General features: G+C 39.8%; 1 protein-coding gene across 2 annotated transcripts in view; it reads left to right on the forward strand.

The window, feature by feature from the left end:
• lmcd1 (LIM and cysteine-rich domains 1) overlaps positions 1–15,241 on the forward strand; it is a 64,322-nt gene that overhangs the window by 19,766 nt on the left and 29,315 nt on the right. For both annotated transcript variants that reach the window (XM_082139760.1, XM_082139761.1), the window contains one exon: positions 10,904–11,221. In XM_082139760.1, the coding sequence (XP_081995886.1) occupies positions 10,904–11,221 (318 nt within the window). The remainder of the gene's footprint in view (positions 1–10,903; positions 11,222–15,241) is intronic.

The following is a 15,241-nucleotide window of genomic DNA, read 5'->3' on the forward strand; positions in this document are numbered from 1 at the left end:
AACATCTTTCCAAACTTGTAATGAGATGCGTTTACAACCTTGTCTAACAAAAGAGAACATTTAATGACATGTTTTTACTCCAAACTTAATTCATAACGTCAGTCAAGTGTTAGAAATAACTTCCTTTTGTGATCTGATGTGGCTTCGTATCATACGAAACAGAAATGCTATTATTTTATAGTATTTTGTTTAGGGATAAAGGCTATGTCGATTAGCATTGCATTACAAGTATACTTTATTCTGTTACACTTTATAATAAGTGTACAGTAATAAGTATTTACAAATCATTTGCAAACTATTAGTTTATAGTTAATTCATATTTAATGTATTTGTAACGTGGCAGGCTGGAACATAGAAGGAAGCAGGATCCAAATGCAGCAGTAGTAGTACTTTTATTAAATAAACTAAAGACTAGACAGACTCAAAATATCAGGCATAGGAAACAGAATGGCACAACCAACATCTAACAACATCATGAACCCACAAACACTGTAACAAGACACAGGGTTTAAATACAGAGACTAACAAGCTAAACAATATAACAAGAGGGCGTGGTTAATCAGAAACACCTGGGGATACTAATAAACTAGAAAAACTACAAAGGACTACAAAACATGACACAGAACAGGAAATAACTAAAGTCCACACAAGACAAGGGAAACACCAGACAGGAATCATTATAGTATTGTAGTCTCTATAGTTTTAATATATTAATAGGCTATATACAAATAGTGAGTTTTTCATTCATTGTCACTGTAATATTGTTTAATTAGCTCATATGTAAAGAATTAGATAATGTTTTTTTTGTGCTTTAACAACTTATTAACTGTTAATAGTTCTCACTTTAGATTAGGTCATATAAAATGTGAAAATGTCATTGATTAAGTGGCTTAAAACAACCTTTATTAGACAAGAATTGCATTAGTAATAAGTGTTCCTTAAAATAATAGTCAAGTCTAGTCAAGTCACCTTCATTTATATAGCACTTTTAACAATATGGACTGTTTCAAAGCAGCTTTACAGTGATAATAGGAAATTTAAGTAACAGAGATTGTTTTGGCTTTACAGCAGCTCTAGAATAAAGTTATTTTCCAGCCAGTTAGTTTTGATTGATTCACTTCCGTCACAAAGATCAGTAGTTATTAACTTAGGGGCCGCTAACACGACACCGTTCTAACAGAAAACCCTTAACGCGCTCCAGCCGCTCATCCACACAACAACAGTGCCTGGGGCCCGAGAACGCAAACCTTGAAATGGGTTCCAAGGTGCAAGCATTGAATTTTTTTTTTAAATGTTATCATCTCTGCATAAACTTGAATCTGTGAAAACGCTGACAGCGTGCACATTTATTTATTTAATGTTTATTTGACAGGGACAAATGCATAGAACATTGCTTTATAAAAAATACAAAGTAGATGCCATGCATACAGGTTTATAGCCATGACTAATTTGCAACCCCTGTCCCTGGTTAGGCTTGTAAGATTAAAACAGAAATTACAGAGTATTGAATAAAAAAATTATAACTATTAAAATACATACAATAAATACATCCAATACATGAAATAAGATATGGGCTTAAATCGATGTAGAAATCACTATAAAACAAAATCTAGACACATTTAACAATACAAAAACACAAAAGTATGCATATGTCTGTGCATGCTAACATATGCAACTTTATGTTTGTATGCATTGTGTTGTATCCTGCACAGTCAGTGTTCACAGAGTTGTTTCAGTTTCAGCCATTGCTTTAAATGTGTATTAAAAACCTTGAGTTCTGTCAGTGTTTTCATTTCTGATGGTAAGGCGTTCCACAATTTTATGCCTCTTACTGAAAATGATGTCTGACCAAATGTTGTTCTACGTTTTGCGGCTATACAGTTTCCACTTACTGTGCCTCTAGTTCTTATTCCACTCTTTTGTTTCGCTACTAGTTGACAAAATATTTCTGGTGCAAGGTTGTTCACACACTTAAAAAGTAGTTTTAGAAATGAATAATTTACAAAACTGTCAAAACTGAAAACATTATGCTTCCTTAGAATGAGGCAATGGTGCCATCTTACAGGTTTCTGGTCCATTACTTTTAATGCCTGTTTATATAATGACCTAACGGGTGTAATTGTTGTTTGATTGGCCTGACCCCAAACAGTAATGCAATACGATAGATGAGAAAATATCATAGAGTGCATAAACTGCTGTGCTGCCTTAATGGGTATATATTGTCTTATTAATCGGAAGCAGTTTAAATTTGTCTTGACAGTTTTGCACAGTCTCTTTACATGACTATCAAACTTAAGATGAGAATCTAAAGTAATGCAAATTACGTGTTCAGTGTATAGGTATGCATGTTTGAATATATACTGTATGTGCGCAGGTGCGTAGTCTTTCTTTACAAATTGATCTCACCAAATTACTTGTCTGTAGAGAGGTAAAGGGAAGGAAGGAGGCCTTCACAGGGGAGAGACTAGTTGACACTTCAGGACTGCGCTGTCGTCGTGTCCAGGTGCAGGTCCTTCATCAGATCTGGATACGGCCTGGATCCGGCGGACTGCGGTAAACCTCGGGATAAACAGAAAGACTAATATTAGTGTACATCATTCTTCTAATGATGTAACGAGTACATCAGGATTTATGGGAAGTGTTCCCGGTTCCGGCTGACCTAATCTATGCAGCCTAACATTGAATGATAGGAGTTTATAATGTGTTATGTGTATGCTAGGTCAAAGAGATGTGTTTTTAGTCTAGCTTTGAACTGACAGAGTGTGTCTGCTTCCCGGACAATGGTCAACAATCAACTAGCCAGAATTTTGAGATCGCAATAGACGTGAAGGACTATAATGCGTTAAGAGCTCGCTCAAGTACTGCAGAGCTAAACCATTTAGTGCTTTGTAAGTAATCAGCAATATTTGAACATTTATATGATGTTTTATATGGGGCAGTCATGGCCTAGTGGTTAGGGAGTTGAAGAGGTAACCCAAAGGTTGCTGGTTCGATTCCAGAGCCGGTGGGAAATGACTGAGGTGCCCTTGAGCAAGGCACCTAACCCCTAATCGCTCCCCGGGCGCCACACAAAGGCTGCCCGCTGCTCTGGGTGTGTGTATCCACGTTTGCAGTGTGTGTGTTAACTACTCACTACTCTGCTCCTAATGTGTGTGCATTAACTTGGATGGGTTAAATGCAGAGGTCAAATTCCCAAGTATGGGTTACCATACTTGGCTGTCACTTTCACTTTCACTTTCACTTAATAGGGAGCCAATGCAGTGTTGACAGAACGGGGCTACTATGGTCATAATTCCTGGTTCTGGTAAGAACTCGAGCTGCTGCGTTTTGGACCAGCTGTAGTTTGTTTATTATGCGTGGAGGGCAACCACCCAGTAGAGCATTACAATAATCTAGCCTTGATGTCATGAACTAACTGAACTAACTGTTCCGCATTTGTCATTGAAAGCATATGTCGTAATTTATATATATTTTAAGATGGAAGAATGCGATTTTACAGATACTAGACACGTGGCTTTCAAATGAAAGATTGTTATCAAAGAGCACACCCAGGTTCCTAACCGACGACGAGGACTTGACAGAGCAGCCATCAAGTGTTAGACAGTATTCTAGGTTATTGCGTGAGGACGTTTTTTGTCCAATAATTAGAATCTCTGTTTTTTCATTATTAAGTAGTAGGAAATTACTAGTCATCCAATTTTTTATATCAGCTATGCATTCTGATAATTTTGTGAATTGGTAAGTTTCGTCGGGGCGTGAAGAAATATAGAGCTGAGTATCATCAGCATAACAGTGAAAGCTAATTCCATGTTTCCTAATGATATCTCCCAAGGGTAGCATGTACAGAGTGAACAGCAACAGTCCTAGTACTGAGCCTTGTGGTACGCCATACTGAACTTGTGATCGATGAGACATCTCTTCATTTACTGCTACAAACTGATAACGGTCAGATAAGTATTATTTAAACCATGTTAATGCAATTCCACTAATGCCAACATAATGTTCAAGTCTATTTAAAAGAATGGTGTGGTCAATAGTGTCAAATGCAGCACTAAGATCAAGTAACACTAATAGAGAGATACAACCACGATCGGATGATAAGAGTGGTGACTCTAACGAGAGCCATTTGTGACTCTAACGAGAGCAGTCTCAGTACTATGGTATGGTCTAAATCCTGACTGAAAATCCTCACAGATATCATTTCTTTCAAGAAAGGAACACAGTTGTGAGGATTCTGCCTTTTCTAGTATCTTTGACAGAAAAGGTAGATTCGGATTGACTAGTTCTTTACGATCAAGTTGCGTTTTTTTAACAAGCGGTTTAATCATGGCCAGCTTAAAGTTTTTTGGTACGTATCCTAGAGCAAAGATGAATTTATGATAGTAAGAAGAGGATCTATGACCTCTGGAAGCATCTCTTTCAGTAGCTTAGTCGGAAGAGGGATAGATTGAAAAAAACATACGAATTTTGGTAAAATTGACATTTTGATAATACTGATGCGTCCTATTAAGGAAATGGGAATTGAGCCCCACTTATTAATAGACTCTAGGACTCCTTTCAGTAATGGGTCAAAGTTAGATGGGACTTTATCATTTATATTAGGCGTTATTTTAATCCCCATATAGGTGAAACCTTTTGGATGCATTGGTAAATTGCGCAAAGCTTAAGGGGACTTCCTTCTCCTGGCCATTTAACAGTAATAAACTACTCTTACTATTATTATTAACTTTATACCCAGAGAGCCTACCAAATCTACCCAGAATACTAGTCAATGTGGTGATGGATTTTTTTTAGGTTTGTTAGAAATAGAACTATGTCATCTGCAAACAATGCAATACGGTGCTCTCTCTCTCCAATTTTTATACCCATTATCTCTGATCTTTTTCGAATGATCATAGCTAAGGGTTCAATCGCAAATAAAAACAATGAAGGAGACATTAGGCATCCCTGCCACGTACCTCTCTCCAAACTGAATTTAAGACCTGATTATTTGTTAACTTGAGCTGATGGATCATTGTACAGTCTTTTCAACCATTTTAAATACCCATCTCCCAATCCAAATCTTCTAAGTGTCTCAAACAGGTAGTGCCACTCAATCCTGTCGAAATGCCTTTTCGGCATCCAAGGATAGAATCGCATGGTCTTTTGCATTATATTTCTTATGTATTACGTTTAATACTCTGGGAGTATTATGAAAGGCTTGCCTTTCCACAACAAATCCATTCTGATCATTCATAATCATTTTTGGAATATACACTTCAATCCTCCTAGCTAGAGCCTTGCAAAGTATTTTTGTATCACAGGACATCAATGAAATAGGACGATATGATGCTCTGTCTATAGGAGGTTTACCCGTTTTCAGCACAAGAGTAATTATTGCAGATCTTAAAGATGGGGGCAGAATCCCAGTTTTATATGATTCATTAAACATTTCCAAAAGGTACGGTTGCAGCTTCTTAGAAAATTTCTAATAAATTTCTACAGGTATTGCATCTGGGCTTGGAGCCTTTCCACTATTCATACATTGTACAGCTTCCAATAATTCCTCAACACTTTTTTTCGGAAGTATGCTCATTTTACAACTCTCCCAGAGTTAAACAGTTGAGTTTTACCATTTTAGAATCCATTCTGCCGAACTCCGGGTCTGACGGTACCACTTTTAGCATAGCTTAGCATAGATCATTGATTCTGATGAGCCCAGTAGCATTTCTTTCAAAATTACCAAAGAGTTTCAATATTTTTCCTATTTAAAACTTGACTCTTCTGTAGTTAAACCGTGTACTAAGATCGACGGAAAATGAAAAGTTGCGATTTTCTAAACCTATATGGCTAGGAACTACTCTCATTCCGGCGTAATAATCAAGGAACTGTGCGGCCGTATCATGGGTGCAGCAGGCGTAATGAGCCGCAATGAGTTCCTTGATTATTACGCTGGAATGAGAGCGCCGAATTTGGCGCTCAGCCATCATGCGTCTCTGTTATGTGCACGAGAACTGTCGGCGCCTTTCTTATACTGTCTATGGTCCGCGCATTGTACATCCGCTTTAGAGTTCCGAAAAATATAGGCTATATTTTTTTAGAAAATCGATTTCTGACATTTGCGAATCGATTCAGAATCGTCCACGTCCGCATCGCCATGCATCTAAGAATCGATTTTTTCCCCCACCCCTAGTGATCATCTTCATTGGGAGCATATAAACTCATTCATTTGAGTATTCACAATCAAACCATTAAGGATTATAAATCTACTCCGTGGATCTAAATGCTGTCTATGCAGCTGAAATGGGAGTGAATTGTGAATGAGTATCATAACACCCCTAGCATATGAGGTGTAGGGGGAAGAAAAAACCTGCCCCGGCCACCTCTTTGAAACTCGGTTAGTGTCATCTTTTAGCAGATGAGTCTCCTGTAGAAATATTATGTTAGCTTTTATTTGTTTAAGCCTATCCATTACCTGTTTAAGATTAACAAGTTTATTCAATCCCCTTACATTCCAACTGCAAATCTTTAACTCTAACATATTAGCTTACATCTAATAAATGTGGATTGAGGAGTTCCTTGCATCTGTTGATGTCAGTTCGTTTGAGCTGAAGAAAAAAACTAAAACAAAAAAAACCCACCAACCCCATTAATTTAAACAACAATGCATTTCCCCAAATGAAATGCATGAGAGTAACCCAAATTACAAACTTCGGTTATGAAAAAAACGTTGATCCACATTATATGGAGCAATATGGTGTGACCTTGTAAACATTACTCCATTTCAAACGCGCTACAAATTGTACAATTAAACCATAAACCTTACCCATATATGGGAAGAGAATTTTTATTTTTTATTTTTATTTGAACATCTGAATTTTGCTTAAATACCATATATAGGTATTTACATTAACTGTAGAATGTCATATCATAGATCATCCTAGTTCAGGTTTCTATGCACTGGCAAAAGGACAAGATAGTATATCATATAAGAGATTTACTTTCTTTTAAGTGTGAAAAAAATAAACCAGCCCATTAGAGCAAGCTATACTGCATAGATCTATTTATGTGGTACTTTACAAACCCAGAACCTCCACTTCTGAGATGGTCTTGAAAATTCGCACTGATCTGCATGGGTTACTATCAGATGCGCTGGATAAAGCATGCGGTACCGAACATCCATAGATATCAGCAGGGCTTTCACGGCGTCGAAGCGTCGCTGCTGTTGACGGATCTCAGCTGACAGATCCGGAAAGAGATTAATTCGCTGGTCTCCGTATTTTATCTCAATAAGTTTCCTAGCTGCTCTTAGTGTCTTTTTGTGATCTTTATAGTTCAGAAACTTCATGACAATTGTTCTGGGAGCAGAAGGATGGTTCGGATTGATCTGGCCCACCTGATGGGCACGTTCAATGATAGGAGTGACAGAAAAGGTGTCGGCCCAAACTTTGGGAAGCCAGTCCTCCAGAAAAGCACACATATCTGCGCCATCTACTTTTTCAGGTAGGCCGACTAACCTCAGGTTTGAGCGACGTCCTCAATCTTCCAGGTCTTGGATCTTGTTACTTAATGTCTCTACCGTCTCCTCTAGCCTCTTAGTTTTCTGCTGGAGTGTTGCGACGTCTTATTCCGCATGCGTAATTCTGTCCTCAGCTTCTCCAATTCTCTTCGAGTGAGATTGCAACTCCGAATCTGTAGCCACATTCCCAAACTATGCTCGCTAGCCACTTGTTTGCTAGCTTGATCCGTGGGTTCTGAGTCATTTTGAGATTGTGATTTCAGTTGTTGCCCTGAGTTTATATTCTTTGGTGGCATAATCTCTCGTAGATCACATTCCTTAACTTTAAACACCAATGGGTAGGTCTTGTTTTTTTTTTTTTCAGGGTTCTTTTTGAGAGAAAGTTAGCGACAGCTCAAAGCAGCTACAGGCTTATCGGCTACACGTCATAACCACTTGCCAAATCACCATCTTTCCATGTCTCCTTGCTAGTGTTGTGGAAGATTGAAGTGACTTCGTTGATCTGCCTCTGGATAGTGAATCAACAGATGTAGCAGGGACTCAGCTTTTTACAGGGCAGTCGAAGACGGATGTCCCTGGCGGAGAGCCAGACCTTTTGTCCCACATGGTACTGGGGTGTAGCAGTTCTTCTTGCAATCGGCCTGGCTCTCGTGTCTCCGAACTGCCCACTAAACATGAACATGAGCTGAGTCCCAGACCCTCTCACTTTCCTCAAACCAATGGTTTACAGCTGGAACTTCATAGGGCTCACCTGACCAGGGAAACAGAGGCAGTTGATAACCGAGAATGCATTGAAATGGAGTTAATCCAGTTGTAGCTTGTCTCAGAGAGTTCTGAGCATACTCGGCCCAAGGAAGGAATTTGCTCCAGCCGTGTTGGTGTTGGTGGCAATATGACCGCAGATATTTCCCAATCTCCTGAATCTTCTCCGTTGGACAGAGTTGTACCCAGATGTCAGACTCACTGAGACTCCCAAGTGCTGTAAGGCGGCACGCCATAACCGTGAGAATGAATCAAACTGACACGATATCCTCAGGAATTCCGAAGTGACGGAAAATGTGTTGGAACAGCGCCGCAGGCTGTTGGTAGACTCCTTAGTGGGGTCAGTTTACAAGCTTTCGAGAAGCGATCAACCAACTACCAGGATGCAGGTGTAGGTGTCCAGATTGAGGGAGATCTGACAAAAAGTCCACTCCCAAATGTGACCAGCGCCTCCGTGGTATGGGCACCAGTTTCCCTTCAGGCAAGTGATGTGGAACCTTCGACATGGCACAGACTGAGCATCCTCTGGCGTATTGGGAGACATCCTTGGTCATACTAGGCCACCAGTAACGATTTCTGAGGAGCGAGACGGTCTGTTGGCTGCCTGGGTGTCCAGAGCCCGGAGAGGTTTGGATTGTGTCCATGAGGGGCAGACGAATGGATGTTGGCACGTAGATCCGCCGCTCGGACCTCCAGGGCAGGGCAGAGTCTCGGAGGTTCCCCCTGCCGCTGAGATAGTACAGCTCCTACCTGTTACTGGCCTTCTGCTCTGGGATGGACAGTGGATAAATCCTTCCTTTAGTTGGAGTAGAACCAGACAGCAGATCGATGGCACAGTCCCATGGCCAATGAGATGGTCATTTTGTTTGAGTGTTGAAGCATCCAAGGGCGTCCCAGGATGACATCAGCAGTGGATCCTTCCAGCACCAGAAAGAGATCTTTTCTTCATGAAGAGCGTTACTCCGCATTGGACAGATGGACAGTGTCGACTTGCATGGGTTCTGGTACTGGAGTTGCGATAGGTGGTGAGGCGGACGAATGTGAGTGAGCGGGTTGATCCAGCAAACAGGCATACAGGCGAAATGTGGATTGAGCGTTGAATAAAGATTTCCAGACCAATGATGTCATCATAAATGGCCCTTTGTTGACGAATGGTGGAATTAAGTCCTTGATGGTAAGCTGTTATTAATGCAGCTTCATTCCAACCACCTGTCGCTGCTAATGTGCGGAATTTCAAAGCATAATCTGCAACAGGAAGTTTACCTTGATGTAAACTGAAAAGTTGATCATGCACTGACAATGGGCTCACCGTTTGGCCAAACACCTCCTTGAGCTGGTTGGTAAATGCTGTCAAGGAATTCATCATGGGTCAACTTGCTTCCCAGATGTAATTAGCCCATTGCAACGCTCTGCCGGATAGACATGAAATGATGTATGCTATCTTTGCTTGATCCTTTGGATATAACTGTGGTTGCATCTCAAAGAAGAGTGAGCAATGGAGTAGACACCCACTGCACTCATCCACCTCGCAGAGGCAGACAACGAAGGTGATGTGACTAATGGTAGAAGTGTTTGTCTGACCACTTTGTACCAAATCAGAGAATGGGTCAGGAGATGGATTCTGGACATCACTAGCTTCTGCTACTTGTTGCATTGTTATGTCTGGTCTTCTGTCCCAATAACAGATACTCCCTTTTTGTTTCAGATTTTTTTTTTGTCTGGTGTCATCTATGTATCGTGGTTGGTTCCTGTTCTCCTGAGTTTCTATGCCCTGTGATCGTTTGGATTGTTGAATTAAAGTCTGTTTGTTTTATATTCTCCTGCTTTGTGTGATTTGTGCATATCGTGACATAACTATATTGCCACCGTTTTATATCAGTGTTCCAAGATTACCATCTTAAAGAGAAAAGTCTTCATGCATTTAACCATTACATGTCTCGTATCAAACCCTCAGACACACCGCCTGCACACAGAAGGTAGGGAGATAAGTTGGGCACTCAATTATTTGAAAATGTAGGGTTTTACACCATTCCTTGCATTGTTTTTCGTTTATTTGATTTAGAAACACTATACCCTAGTAAAATAAGATTATATGGACCTAATTTATATGGACCTAATAATTAGACAGTATTTACATTTTTTACTTTTTCACTGTTCTCTGTGAACAACTTTTCACCAAACATTTAGGAACTAGTTTATTAGGAACGAAAAAAATTATTGTTCAACCATCACTGAATATTGAACATCAATGGTTGAACATTTTATGATGGGGGACAGTAAATCATATTGACAAAAGGTGCCCTACAATATTCTCTGAAGAGTCTTGTCTCATTTGAACATTCTGTCAATCTAAGTCTAGGGAATTTTGGGAGTTTTGATTGTCCATTTTAGGAAAACCATCAAGTCCAATCAATTAGAAAATCAAAGAGCAGTATGTTGACTTTCTCAAGCCAACATAACATCGTATACTGTAGGATGTAACACTGCTACCATTTCACACTTTTCCTCAGTGTGAGACACAAAATAATGCCACCGGTCACTTTTCTTTTGATAATTCTCTATAAATAAATGAGTACATACAAGATATTTAATGTTTTTCCCTTTTTTTTGCTATTCTCTTACATAATTCTTTCTTTCTGTCAGGCGATGCAGTACATGGAGCTTCTCCCTGAAGAAAGACGACCCGTGGCTGGCACTGAAGGATCGTTATATCGTCACAGGCAACTGTTCAGACAGCTACCTTCCTATGATCACGACCCTGCATACTGCCACAGCCTGTCCGAAATGGAGCTGAAAGCTATGGCTCAGTTTGTGAAATACTATAAGGAGGAATCCTTAGGAGTGGGAGAAGTTGCCTTGCCTGGAGAAAAAGGTACAGCCAAGAAGAATGAAAATGCCCCAGAGGAACAGCCAGATGATGAGAGCACTAATGGAACAGCACAGTCTCCTCTCAGTGAATATGTAAGTTAGTGAAGGATTTGCAGATGGTTAACAGGGTAAACTAACAGGAGACATCATTAGTGCCAACATTAATAACAATCTTTCAGTATTTACGTTTAGCATTAGCCAGCACTTTTAAATTTGGTAATGAGCCATTTAATGTCAACTGAGGCTAAAGCACCCTTACAAAAAAATAAGTATACTTCAAGTTAATTTTAAGTATACTTGTAGTACACTTACACCGTGTCCTAACTACACGCGATAAAAGGTATCTTTTCCATTTTAATCAGAGTGTTTGTCCTAACCAGCCGCGACAGCGACACGCGACGATTCTATTTTAGAAACGGTTTCTATTTTTCTGCGACGTCGCGGCTGGAACAAAGTGCGGCAATGATAATCTCAGGTACTGTTTATGTGCTTTATTTAATGTTAAAAGCATGTAATGTGACTTTTAATATCATTTAGTGCTCCAGCTTTGTAGCCGTAAAAGCAATAATAAATAATTCACCTCAGATCTTGAAATTAAACAAATGGAAACAAGAAAGTTCAAATTGTGAACAAACAAGTGTATTCTTTGACAAAGATTGTTTTAGTAACTCAGTATGTTTTTTTTAAATAATTGTATTACTATACGTAATAAATGTATTTATTATTACTATAATTTTATTAGTATACGGTGTTATACTAATATCAATGTACTAGAAGTATACTTGTAAGTGTAACTAGTAAACTGAGTACACAACTAGTTCCCTTTCAAGGGAACTCGCGTTGCGTCGAAATGACGCTATGGGAACGCTTTGCGTGATGACGTCTTGAAGCACATGTAAAATCAGTCCAATGGTGTGGCGGAACGTCAGAGGCGGGTGACGTCACGTACCAGGAAGCTATAAAAGCCGGCCCGAAACAGAAAACGAAAGCTTTCTGAGTCTTCAGTTGCGCTCTGTGTTGAATCTGTCCTTGTTATTTGGTGTTGTCTGTCTATATTATATATATATTAGAGGTGGGCATAGATTAATTTTTTTAATCTAGATTAATCTAGATTAATTTCAAAATTAATCTAGATTAATCTAGATTAAAATGGCTCATTTGAATTCTGCCGAAGGCATTCAGAATATGTGTACTACCCAAATAATGACTATAAAAGTAAGTCTTTGAGAACGGGTTTCTCAAGCCAGGTGGCGCATTAGACCAGGGGCTCATCTCCTGTTTCCAAAATGCATCACAAACTGCTTGAGAAAGCTGTTCTACTCATAGACTGTAAAAGGTTACTACTGTACTGTTACCGTCCGTAGGCAACATTAGGTAGGCCTACAGGGCTCCAGACTAACTTTTTTTATTAGGAGCGCTGTAGCCCCTGACTTAAAATTTTAGGAGCGCAAGCAGAAAATTTAGGGGCACATCTTAAATCACCTTGCAATGCAATTATTCACATTTCCCCCAAAAATAACTGTATTACTGACAAATGCTTTGATAATAAATAGACTTAACGTACAGAAATTACAATGTGCAGTTTTATTTTAAGTTCAGAGGGCTCCAGACTAACATTTGAGGGCAGCGGCACTAAGTTCTACAGAAAGTATCTGGTAGCACTGTGGGATGACAAAGCACTGAGCTTAATTTGAGGTGTAGATAAAATTAACTTGAACTATTATCATTCATAATGTCTTAATATTAATTCAATAGCAAAATGAGTGACAAAATAGATATTAGGGATTGAAAATAGCCAATAAGCGCCCTCAGCAGCTATGTTTACAATGGTAATTTAATTTAATTTATTTTTTTAAATAAGTGTGAGTTTTCCTACTTCTTGAAACTTTTAGTTTTATAAATAGAGACAATCTTTAAAGGTTGAACAAAAAATGTTTTGGTCAACACATTAAAAATAACATTTAAATATGATATTATAGTTTTGAAGTGCTGGAAAAAGATATGTGTAGGCTACTGTTATAACCACAGTATACCGTTACAGTTAGTGTTACTACATTAAATCCATGGTGAATGTTGCTGATCTGTGGACCTAAAGCCTTCTATAACTTGTTCGTTCATGGCACATGTTTCTCCTGGTTTCTCCTGGTTTCCACGTTAGCGCTGTTTGATCTGATATGGTTTATAACAGAGAATTCTGCGTTGAATCTGAATGTTTCTCACTGGATCTCGCAACGATGTTATTAATTCTGTCGCGAACTCAATGGATTTCTTCACTGGATGTCCACGATGTGACGGTGTTGCGTGATCGAGATCCGCCCGCGACTGGCGAGAGAAGCTCTGCGCTGTCTATTATTGGTTCGAACTATTAAACGGTCCGTGACGCAGAAATGAGTAGCGCAGTTTTTTTCCGCTTTCATTTTGTTTTGATTTATTAACATGTCACGGAATACTCTATGCTTGAGGCTGAGAATGTGTCTAACTAGCATATTGTGTTTAAACTGCGAAGTGCCTGCACTGTCTGCAAACTTCGTTTTCCCCGCAGTTCTGGGATAGCGACTGCAACATTCGCAGTTCATTAAGTTCGTCTCCTTACAGTACCTCAACCAGCTGAATTCTCGCAGCCAGTCTTCCCGAAAATGGTGGGTTCGGGCCTTTATCACCTCACAAACCTCTGATTCTGAATCATCATCCGGCTGTGTCTGTGACATTGATATTTGTCTCCGTCTCCTTCCCACGGACGTTTACGCGCGCTCGATTATCTCTAGGACCCTCCCCCTCCACACATTAGCCAGTTACAGTGGCCATTCCCAATTCTTCTCACACTCATTGGCCTGCCACACATTCCGGATTCATTGACGCGCCCCTTCCGTTTAACGTGTAAAAACAAAACAAATTTACTGGTCGCACATGTGCGACTGGATGAAAAATTCAGTCGCACACTCTCAAATTTTGGTCGCAAAATGCGACCATTTGGTCGCAGTCTGGAGCCCTGGCCTATGTTATTATCAACTACTATAGGCTATCAATTAGGGATGGGCGATATGGCCTAAAATCTATATTGTGATATACATTGCAGCCTCTTGCGATAACGATATACAGTATATTATAATAAAACCATTTCAGAACAGATTACACAGACCCATGCTAAACAACTGCTAAATGTATTTTTTTTTAAAGGGTGTATGTAGTTTTGAGAACATATATTGTGCAAAACTGTAAGTATACAACATAATTTTGCAGATAAATAAAATTTAAGTACACTAGCTGCAGAGACTTAAGTAGGTCTAATGTTTATTATGGCTTGGAGCTTATGAAACCCCAAATTTAAAATGAGAATATTGTCTAACTGATGTCTTTTCAGTTAAAAAGAAACACAACAACGATTCTTAAAATCGAGATTATGTGCTACACCACTAAGATATATTGGAATGGGAATAATACACGCGCGCTGGTATTCAGTGATATCATGTTTCGTTTTGAATTTGAGGTGATAGAACGGATTAGTCGTGTGTTAACTTACCGAACTGTTACCCCACACACTCTGTATATAGTTTGCTGCTGCTCGTCTGACGGCTTAAACCCGAACCAAGTCCAAATAATGGATGTTGCACCGATCTTTTTCACCAGCTTTCACTTTCAGCCGTGTTTACTTAAGATGACGACGAATATGCGTTGCAGCCGGGTTTACCTCGCGGCCGCGGGTAGATTGCGTCATCATAGCTTGTGTAGTATAGAGCCATCTCCCAACCCAACTTGGAGAATAGATTAACGGCGATATTTTTTTTATCGCGCGATAAGAGTCTCGCGTTAACGCAGCACGTTAACGCCGATAACGGCCCACCACTAATATATATATATATATTCAGTATGGCGAGCAAGCAGCAGTTTAGAGTGTGTGTCCATCCCTGCCCGCGTTATTTAACGGGAGGTGATACTCACACTCTTTGTGTTGTTTGTTTGGGTGAGGAGCATGCCCAGTCAGCACTCGAGGGTGGTGACTGTGTGCATTGCGAGGCGCTTCCATTGCGTACGCTCCGATCCCGCTTGGCTCGGTTCAATCCCGACCACGTTCCCCAGGGCTTGGGTCCCGCCGCTGCCGAGGCACGGCGTCGA

This window comes from Leuciscus leuciscus (genome assembly GCF_965113295.1).
Source record: "Leuciscus leuciscus genome assembly, chromosome: 15".
NCBI classification, from domain to species: domain Eukaryota; kingdom Metazoa; phylum Chordata; class Actinopteri; order Cypriniformes; family Leuciscidae; genus Leuciscus; species Leuciscus leuciscus.